General features: G+C 43.5%; 1 protein-coding gene across 1 annotated transcript in view; it reads right to left on the reverse strand.

The window, feature by feature from the left end:
- Positions 1-10,827, reverse strand: part of ERAP1 (endoplasmic reticulum aminopeptidase 1) — a 36,559-nt gene extending 25,732 nt beyond the window's left edge. The window contains 3 exon segments of the mRNA XM_017859662.1: positions 2,923-3,061; positions 5,486-6,026; positions 10,470-10,827. Coding sequence (XP_017715151.1) covers positions 2,923-3,061; positions 5,486-6,009 — 663 coding nt within the window. The 5' untranslated portion in view covers positions 6,010-6,026; positions 10,470-10,827.
- Between the last annotated feature and the right edge of the window lie 277 nt (positions 10,828-11,104).

The following is an 11,104-nucleotide window of genomic DNA, read 5'->3' on the forward strand; positions in this document are numbered from 1 at the left end:
ATAATAATAATAAAATAAAAATAAATAAATAAATAATAAAAAATAAAAATAAAAACAATTCAGTGGCTCTTAATGTAATCATAAAGTTGTGCAACTATCAATACTCAGTTTCTTTTAAATAATTCAGATGGTTGCAAACAGACTAATATTTGGCATATGTGGATTGATAACCCGGATGAGATGAAGCAAAACCGAGATTGTGAGTTTTGCGAAGATGTGGCTGATTCATTTGTCCTTAAATACACGTTTGAGAATTATCTGGCAATGCAATGTCGAGCTGTTGCGCATATACGCAACGGGGAAAATATATAACCCTGTAGTACCTAAAAGAGCTTCTGTTCTTCTGTATAATTGAAAGTAACCTATTCCTGGGCATGCTCTTGCAAAGCTTCTTCCAAACTTAGATTTGCTTCATTGGAATCACCTTTTTAAGTCCAATCAGAGAGTAAAGGTGGGGTATGGTTGATGGAGGTACAGTCTTAGAGGTCTGCCCCTAAACAAAAAAGTCTAACACCTTAGCAATAAAAAGCACGGAGATGAGACCTTGGAAAAAGAACCAGCCAGAATTAGCCAAGTGAAACCACGGTCACGGGCATTTTTCCTGTAATCCTATACTCACTTCTGTTGCTCTGCCCTCATCTTTTTTTTTGTTTTGTTTTGAGAGATAGGGTCTTGCTATGCTGCCCCGGCTGGTCTTGGACTCCTGACCTCAAGAAATCCTCTTCTTCTGCCTCCCAAAGTGTTAGGATTACAACCACAAGCCACCTTACCTGGCCCTCATCCTTCTTAATACCCATCAGCCACCAACTTCTGGTCACCATTTGGTCATTCAAACCAACTCTGTTAGCCAGCCTAGGATTACTCATAAAGGATCCCAAATCATCTTTTCTTTTTAAATGCATTCTGCTTCTGCCTACCCACAACAAAATTTCCTTTTTTTTTTTTTTTTTTTTTGAGATGGGGTCTCACTCTGTCACCCAGGCTGGAGTGCAATGGTGCTATCTCGGTTCACTGCAACCTCCACCTCCCGAGTTCAAGCAACTCTCCTGCCTCAGCTTCCCGAGTAGCTAAGATTACAGACATGTGCCACCAAGCCCAACTAATTTTGTATTTTTAGTAGAGACAGGGTTTTACCATGTTGGCCAGGCTGACCTCAGGTGATCCACCTGCCTCAGCCTCCCAAAGTGCTGGATTACAGTCATGAACCACCACACCTGGCCAAAAATGTCCATTCTCGAGTTGTGTTAATTAGTAGGAAAATAACCTGATTAAATTAATTCAAATTTAAATGTGATTAATTTCTGCCCCATGCCCAAAAGCTTTAGTGTCCCAATGGTATATATTTTGTTTTTCTGGTCTCCAAAAAGATCTTTTGAGACCTCATTGTTTTCCCCTGAGCTCAATATCTGCAGCCTGAGGTCAGGCTGCTCATACTATATTTCTGTTAGTGAGAGACGTTTCTGTCCAAAGGGACAACATTGCATTAGAGGTTTTCCTATCCTCAAAAAAAAAGTTGTTTTCCTATCTTCAATAAGTGGATCCTGGATATCCATGGATTTAGACTGTAGCATCTTCGTGGAGCTTCCAAAGCTCCCGGTCTTTCTTCTGAAAGCCTACAAATTTCTCCACTAATCCTGTTTGGTCCTTCAGTCTCTCTCCTGTCTCCTTCCCATCCCTGATCCTTTATTCTCCTAGAACTTTGATTCACCAATTAAAGAACTCACTTCTGTACCAGGGAGTCATGCCACAATACTGGGGGAGAGGACTATATTTTGAAAAAGCACATCCTGTATCTTAAATTTATATTAGAAATATAGCATAATTGTTTCTTGTCTTTTCATATACAAGAGTGGGAGTGGGGACAAAAGTTCTTGGCTGGTAGGAAAATTTGCAGAAGAGTGGTTTTCACAGAGGATAGCCCTCTGGTGTGGGGTGGGAGATCCGAATCTTGTTTGAGGAAGGCATCCTTATGGTATGAAGGCAGGTAGGTATAGAGTTTTAAGGTTGAGAAGTACCATACTAGAGGTCGGTCTGTGGCTCCTGGTATCTCTCCATGCTACGACACTGCTTCCCCAGTCAGCACAGGGACAAAGTTGTTCATCCCTCAGGACTCTAGGCAAAGCCTACTCTACCCTGAGTCTCATCCCCAGTGAGTTTTTCTGAACAAAGGATGTGCTTCCAGGAGGTGTTATATACCAGCTGCAGAATGACGGACGGCCCAGCTGATGCTTTTCTAAACTACCAGAATCAAAGGACAATGGCACTTACTGAACAGTTTTATTCATTTGGCAAGATCATCTTCTAGCCACTTTTAAAAATCAGAGGGAATGATGTCCACATCTGCATTGAGATTGGAGAATAATGGTTTCTCTTGGGAAGCTAAGCTATCTATCATGACTTACCTTCAGCACCATAACATTCCGAAAAGATTACTTTTATTCTCTTTTTCTGTCCGCCTAATTTTGTACATTCAGTTACAAATTATATAGTGAATATTACTATATAGTATATGTAAATTATAGAAAATAACTATATGCTAAAAATACGGCCTTACTGACAAAGCATTACCTTTAAAATCATTTTAAAGGATCATATGAGAAAATGAGGGTGAAAGTGCTTTTTGAAGGGCACTACTATTTAAACCTCACCTGAATTTCTTATACCACTTCCCTACTATCAGCATGTATAACCTGGAATGGTACTGTTACTGAAATCTTGCATTTTAGGGGCAATTTTACTTTGATTACATATAACTGTGGCTTGAAACAAAAGCACAGGTTGTAAATGAAAAGAAAAGTTAGTAACGATCTGCCAGGCAATAAAACAAAACAGGTGACCCAATGTTGACTGTCACTGGGGTAATGCAAGTCACAGAGAATCAGTAGATTTTCCTGTAGAAAATACACAGGAGTGCATACTCACCAGTGGCATATTGGAGATGGCTAGGTGCCTTGGCTCTCTTCGAATTTTGATTGAGAAACTTGCTTTGAAGGCAGGTTCATCAAAACATGGAAAGGCCATTCTAGCTGCAGTGGGTTCAAATTGTGTTGATGCAAGTATCCTAAAATTAAGGCAAGTGAAATTAAAATTGAGCATGAAGCACCAGGAACTCTAAAACAGGTGTTGGCTTTATAATTCCTAAAGTTACTATAAGATTGATGGATTTTACTACTAAAAAATATTTTACATCACAAAAGCTATCATAAACTAAGTTAAAAGACAAGTTAGACTGGGCATGGTCATGGTGGCTCACGCCTGTAGTCCTAACACATTTTGGGGAGGCTGAGGTGGGAGGATTACTTGAGCCCAGGAGTGTGAGACCAACCTGGGCAACAAACCCCATCTCTACCAAAACTACAAAAATTAGCCAGGCATGGTGGTGCATGCCTGTAGTCCCAGCTACTCGGGAGGCAGAGGTGAGAGGATGGTTGGAGCCCATGAGGCAGAAGTTTCAGTGACCTGAGATTGCGCTGTTGCACTCCAGCCTGGGCGACAGAACCAGACCCTGTCTCCAAAAGAAAGTTTTAAAAAAAGTAAAAAACTGGGAAAATTCATGTAAGAAGTATGTGATGAAGACTTAATAGCCTTAACAGATAGTGAGATCCTAAAAATGTGTAAAAGAATACCCAGTGGTGGCTCACACCTGTAATCTCGGCACTTTGAGAGGCCAAGGTGGGCGGATCACGAGGACAGGAGTTCGAGACCACCCTGGCCAACATGGTGAAACCCCATCTCTACTAAAAATGCAAAAATTAGCCAGGCATGGTAGTGCGCATCTGTAATCGCAGCTACTCATGAGGCTGAGGCAGGAGAATCGCTTGAACCCAGGAGGCGGAGGTTGCAGTGAGCCAAGTTTGCGCCATTGCACTCCAGCCTGGGTGACAGAGCAAGACTCCACCTCAAAAAATAAAATAAGGTAAAATAAAATAAAATAAAAAAGAATCCCCAACAACCAAGGAAATGAAATAAAAAAGAATCGCCAACAACCAAGGGAATCTCGGGCAAAGTCAAAGATCATAAACAGGCAATTCATAAAAGAACCTACAAATCATTAACAAACATATCAAAAGCTGCTCAACTTCCTTAATCAAAGTTATGTAAATTAAAAAGAGATATCATTTGGGGCCTTTTTTGCTCTAAAAGACTGCCAATATACAGTATTGGTGAGAGGCAAGAAAAAATGACAAGGTTTATAAAAAATTTATAGGTTCTTTGGCTTACCAATTTTACTTCTAGGCAATTATTCTAAAGAAATAACTTACAAAGATGTTCATCGAAGTGTAACTGTTGATACTGAAAAACTGGAAATAATTTCATTTCCATTCCCAAGGGATTAAAGATATTAACATACAACTATGTATTTTAATAAAATCATTAAAATGATACCTAGTAATAGTCATTTATATAAAACATCTTCCCAACATACTAAGTTAAAAAATTTCCTTATAAAAGAGAAAATATAAGAATTCCATTTATATAAAATAACATATATGCATATCCAGAAAGAAGTCTGGGAGAATATTCCACTGAAATAGAAGTAGTAGTTAGTTCAGGGGGCTATGAGTGAAACAAATTTTACTTTTTTACCTTGATAGAATAAGATGGAATTTGAAAAATAAATTAGTATAATCTACTAACATAAAATTCCATTTTAAAACTTAGCATAAAATCTCCCTCAAATAAGTCTCCTCCTTAAAAACAGAACCAAAGCAAGGTGAGTAGAGATCTATAAAAAACTTTTAACTGAGCTAAAAGTATTTCCTCTAATAGGATGCTAATAGGATATGCTGAAGTCCTAACCTGCAGTATCTGTGCACAAGACCTTATTTGGACATAGGGTCTTTACAGGTATCATGGAGTGAAGAAGAGGCCACCAGGCTGGGTCCCACTCCGGTATGACCAGTTTCATTATTAGACGATGGAGACTGGGACATAGGGAAACGGAATGGCCATGTCACTAACAGAGGGAGAGACTAGAACGATGCAGGTGCTAGGCATGGAGTGCCAGGGATCCACGGCCATCACTGGATGCTAGGAAGACACAAGGAAGGATTCTACCAGAGTCTGGAGGGAGCACGGGCCTGCTGACACCTTGATTTCAGACTTCTAGCCTGCAGACCTGACAGAGAATACATTTTGTTGTTTATAGCCACCCAGTCTGTGGTACTTTGTTACAACAGCCCTAGGAAACTAATGCATAGGTCAGGAAAATTAACCATGTTTATTATGTCTCAGAAATCAAACTAAATAAACAAATAGATATTTACTCTGATAGAGCTGGGGGAAAGAAAATTGGTTCGAATTTTAAAATGAGATTCAAAAGCAAGGGAAAAGCCATTTTAACACTATAAAGAAGATGCAAAAGCAAAACTGAAGAAAAAGTTCAACAACAAAGGTAATTTTAAAAGATAATCAATCAGAAATAATGAATTTAGCGTGGGCAGCACTTGCAGTTTAAAAGAAAAAGAGAAAAAAAAAAAAATACCTCAGTTCCCCTTCCTTGGTTCTGTAGGTGCTTTTGTAAAATCCGTGGAAAGTCTCCGAAAGATTGCCAGCATAGTGAATGACAACTGTGTACAGGAGCCCGACAAGGAGGGGCTCAGGAGCCAGCAGCGCGATTTGCTCCTGAGGAGGGTGTTCCAGGACCTGAAGCGGTTCTTCCGATAGCCTCTCTCCAGCTCCTTTCCTGAGGGTGGCCCTAGATATCTGCAGGTGGTGACTATGCAGGATGATGGTGCTGGTGGGCTGACTGGCTGTTATTTCTACTTCTGTGGTTCCCCAGAAGGTCAGCGTGGTAAGGTTTGCATGGATCAGGAGATCATAATGAACTGGGATGACATACTCAGGAAGTCTTATTTTATTCCAAGGAAATGGCATCCCATTACTACCTTTTGGAGATGCTTCACTGCTCTGACACCATGAAGGAGTGGACACAGTTAAGAGAGCCAACAGTAAGGAAGGTAGAAATGACATGGTTGGAAGGGACCATTTGAGGGACGGAAACACCATCTTCTTGCTCTAACTACCTAGTGGCACAAATGTACAAAAGCAAAAATATATGTCATTAAACTGTTATTGACATAGAATAATTTCAGAATGTATCCACTCAACATTCACAGAAATAGACATAAAATTCCAAAAGTACTAGCTCTTTTCCTGAAAGCAAAAGGACCTTCCCTATGTTATGGTTGCATATAAGAAAGATGTTTATCGTTAGCAACAATCATTAACACCTACTAGAAAGCATCATTTGATGTTCAAAGTTTAAATTAATTCAACCTGTCAGAGTTCTTCGTTGAAAGCAACTGAACAAGCTCTGGCTGATGTAGGCAGAAAAGGAATCATTAGTTGATCACGAGTGGCTCCCTAAATGGGTCACAGAGTTGCAGGACATTTGGGAAGCCAGGTTCATGAAACAAGCAAAACCAGAACCATATCAGAGGAACATCTGATCAAGCTACCACTCCTCACTGACACTGGACATTGGAGAAAGCCACTGTAATGCCCTGGAAATCAAATGCTGACACTGCAGCAGCCACCACTAGAACAAAGTCTCCACTGCCCCTGCGAGTATACGTAGCAGTAACCTTTAATAACTTCAGTATCTTCCTCAAATTGTCATGCCAAAAGTTAACTACATATTTATTTAGCCAGGAAGAGCTTAAAGAGTTTAATTTTCCCAGTAGTTTGTGGCAAACATTATCAATCACCTAGATTCTCTCTTACAATCATCCACCAAGTATATGTTGAATGCCTGCAACACACAAGCAGTGTGCTGAGTCCTGAGTGGGACGAAACAATACACAAGACACTGGCCCCACCCTCAAGGATTTCAAAATATGGAAGGACAGAAAACACGCACAGATAATAAAACACAATGTGGAAAGTGTGAAATATTTTTAAAATAATAATAAAAGGTGTTGGAAAGAATGGAATTAAATTTGCAAAGAGAGAGAGAGACTCTGGCTGCAGTGACTCCTTGGGATGCCTTCACACAAAAGCAGCATTTGACTGTAAAAGCATAGGTCAGATTTTGAAATGAAGGAGGGCATTAACAGCACCACAGGTAGAGCAAACCAGGGCAGGAGCTAAGGCACAAAGGGAGGACATATAGGCAGTTCAGGCAATCAATGTGGACAGAAGGGAACTCCCAGAGGACTTGATGGAGAATGGTTATATGAAAGGCAGGGAGAGGAGTAATTCCAAGATTCTGCCAAGAACATGTGGAATTCACGCTGCAGACCCTATATTGCACTTAATTTTAAAGGCCATCAGACATATAAGCAATGTGAATATTAGGCTGGGCGTGGTGGCTCACACCTGTAATCCCAACACTTTGGAAGGACGAGGTGGGCAGATCACAAAGTCAAGAGATCGAGACCATCCTGGCCAACATGGTGAAATCCCATCTCTACTAAAAATACAAAAATTAGCTAGGTGTGGTGGCGTGCACCTGTAGTCCCAGCTACTTGGGAGGCTGAGGCAGGAGAATCACTTGAACCCAGGAGGCAGACTTGCAGTGAGCTGAGATCACGCCACTGCACTCCAGCCTGGCAACAGAGCAAGACTCTGTCTAAAAAAAAAAGGCAATGTGAATTTTAAGGGAGTTGGCAATCCATGCCCCAAGAATCAAACATAAGTTTTTATTTCTCTTACACAAACACACCTTTCTAATGAGTGTTTGCCAACAGGGGCCCATACCAGGTGAATGCAAGTGATTGGCCCAAACTCCTCTTGCTCCAGTTGGGAAAAGTAGCAACCTTACAACGTGGATCCCTTAGAGAGTTTACAGTACACAGAATTCTCTCTCTCTGAGATGTCAAGTTTCTCAACTCTGTCTGCATATTAATGTAACCTAGGAAGCTTTTAAAGTTTTCAATGCCTGGGTCCTTATTGACAATAATTAAACTAGAATCTATGGTGATAGGATCAGGGTATGGTTTTATGGATTGTTTGATTTCTCGTTTTGGGTTTTGTTTTTTGTTTTTTGTTTTTTGTTTTTAAAACTGTCCAGAGATTTTACTGAGAAGCCAAGATTGAAAAGCTCATCCCTGCCAAACCCTGGCTTTTCCCCTTCAACTCTATGTGATGGGATACTCATTCAAGGCAATGACGGGAGGGCCTCCGCTAACCCCTCACTTCCTTGCACCCTTTCCAAATGCACAGCTCAAGGGAATTCCCTTCTCCTCACCTCTGGAGCAATCTGGAGGCTAAACCAGAGAGGATACCTACACAGTAGAGAGAGTCTTGGAAATCTCATAATCCCAGTTCAAAAGGCACCACCCAGGTGAGACAGGAAGTGTGAAAAGGGAGAACATTTTTTTTTCCCTTGAAGTTGAGGAACTAGACAGTAAATGGAACTTGTGTTCTGCTTTCCATATGGAATTACTGGCAGCAACAGCTTAATGAGCACTGCCCTTGCCCCAAGATGGGATCCAGAGGGCTCTGTGAAGGTGGCAGGTTCAAGCATGTAAGGACTCTGGAAGTCCCAGAGACCTCTCCAACCGCCCCAGAGGAGATCTAGAAATTCCAACTGGTTATGAGCTAACAGAAAGGCTGATGGGCTGCGGAAGAGGTTGGTACTGGAACCTTGTATCAGAGGCTTTGCAGGGTTGGGTCCATGAGGGGGCCAAAGAGAAACAGTTATGTCTCAAGGAGGATGCAGTGCATGAGTGGGGCTTGGTAAAAACTCCATGTAATGAATAAAGGGCTTCACTGATAAATTCTCTTATTAATCCCAAACAGTAGACTACATCCAAGATTCTGTGATCACGTTCGTGTGTTTGGCTCTTCCCCTGAAAAATTAGCTCTTGTTTGGCTTTGCTTCCAATAGTAAGTGTTCCAATTTGAAACATGGCATTTCATGTTTCTGGCTGGTCTCCTAGGGTCTGGTTTTACTAACAATTTTCTGAAAGGGATGCAGTTAAAAAAAAAAGAAAGCTCTCAAAAACAGTAGTCTACTCAATATAAGCAGCACTTCCCAAGAGATGTACAATTCTCTTTGAAGTTACACTCCACTAACACTAACACTTAAAGGAATAGAACCAAGGGAGGAAAAAGAACTAATATTTTACTAAGCCTCCTCCAAAGTGCCAGGCACTTTACACATGCTTACTCTCTCTAATAGCCTATTATTCTCAATTCAAGGTGGGGTAACTGAAAGCAAAGACATTCATGTTAACTTTGCTAAGTTCCAACACAACTTGTTGGAAGGCAATCCAACAGTTGGAATGTGGAATGCAGTAAGTATAAACTCCCTGCTTCTTTTAGCTTCACAAGATCCTTTTTTTTTTTTTTTTTTTGAGACGGAGTCTCGCTCTGTGTCCCAGGCTGGAGTGCAGTGGGGCGATCTTGACTCACTGCAACCTCTGCCTCCCCTCCTTTTATTGGGGCACTATACTATATGAAATAGATCATCAAGAAGTAATTGAGGTTCTTCCAGAATTTCCTGAACAATGAAATTAACAAGCACTGTAGGTAAATAATAAAAATGCTGAATTTGAAAAAAAAAAAAAAGTACTAGAATGTTTCTATTCAGGTACCACCTGAAAATGTGCTACTTATACTAATTCCAAATCCTCAGGGTAGAGACAACTGTGCCCAATTTTCAAGTTTTTTTGTTTTGTTTTGTTTTGTTAATTGTTGACCATGTCCTGAGTTCAAAGCGAATACTCTGGGTGTTTAATAGGAAACAGATAATTTCTTCCTGAACCTAGCTTACACAAATCCAAAAGCGTGAGGAAGTGTGTGCTCTTCCCCTTCCCCTCACGGAATTAACTTTGTAGGCCCACCTGGCCAGTGACGCACCCAGATAGAAAACTTTTAATTTGCGTCAACAGAGGTGCTTTATCTGAATAAAACCCAGCCAGAGCCAGAGCCAGAGCCAAAGAGAGAGAGAGAATTGCCGACCAGAAGAACAGGAGAGGCAGAGAGGGAAGTGACCTTATGGACACACACGGCCCGCGCTTCCCACCCCACCAGAGTCCTTAACCCAAAGCCTCTGGGTTTCTCTGGCAGCTATGGCCAGGTGCCCTCCTAAGCCTGAGCCAGCCGCCCGCCCCACCCCGCCTTTTGGCCTCGCGCAGGCATCGGTGGCCTGGAGGACTGGCAGGCATCCAGGCGCTACGCGGAGCGCGGAGGCAGGCTCCCGCCAGCGGAATAGCGGGGAGACCCGCGGAGCAGGCGCGCCGGCCACGCGCCCGGAGGGACAGGGACGGGGACCGGCAGGGGTGGACCCGCCGCCGACCCGCCAGGTACCCCGCGGGCTCGGGCCTAGCCAGCGACTCCCCAGCCCTTCCTGCGCCCTGTCTTGCGTCCCGTCTTGCACCCCGTCTCCCTCCTCCCGCCCCCCGTCTCCCTCAACCCGTGCCCCAGGCCCTCAGGCCCTCCCGGCGGGCGCAGGGAAGGGACCGGTGCCGCGCTTTCCTCCCGGCCCGCAGTCCCCTCCCCGCGGCTCGGGGGCGTTGTACCTGGGGGTCTGTGGCCGCGCTCACCCTTGCGCCGCCGCCACCACCGCCGCCGCCGCCGGGACCGAAAGTGAAAGTGGAGCCCGGGGAGCGGCAGGCGTGCTCGGAGAGGCGGTTTGGCCCGAACCCTAGCTGCAGGCGGGGAAGCCCCTGGCTAAGGCGGGAGCTGGGGAAAGGGTAAAACGGAGTGGGGCCGAGCAGAGGGAGTCTGCAGCTCCCAGGAAGGGAATTGGTAAATGAGCGCTGCACGCCCGGAAAGCAGCGAGGTTGCGATGCGGCGTATCAGGCGTGGGAAATGCACGCCTTTCTGAACGCGGATCCGTGTGTGTGTGTGTGTGTGTGTGTGTGTGTGTGTGTGTGTGTTTTAAGATGTTTTTTGTTTTTGCCTTTTTTTTTTTCCATTGTTCAGCGTTGCCAGGGTTAGGGGAATGCAGGAAAGGGCCCGTGCTCAAGTTGGGCATTTAGGCCAGGCAGGCGCTGACAAGTCCACCAAGTCTAGACGCGCTTGACGCCCATTGGACTCGCTGGGTGGCCGTCATCTCGCCCCTGCCAATGGGCTGAGAGTTCTTGGCCCGCCTCAGAAAGAAACAGGAACCCAGAAGTACTCTGTTGTGGCAAAGTGCTGCACTCTCTGGGGC

This window comes from Rhinopithecus bieti, unplaced genomic scaffold (assembly GCF_001698545.2).
Source record: "Rhinopithecus bieti isolate Rb0 unplaced genomic scaffold, ASM169854v2 scaffold_50384, whole genome shotgun sequence".
NCBI lineage: Eukaryota > Metazoa > Chordata > Mammalia > Primates > Cercopithecidae > Rhinopithecus > Rhinopithecus bieti.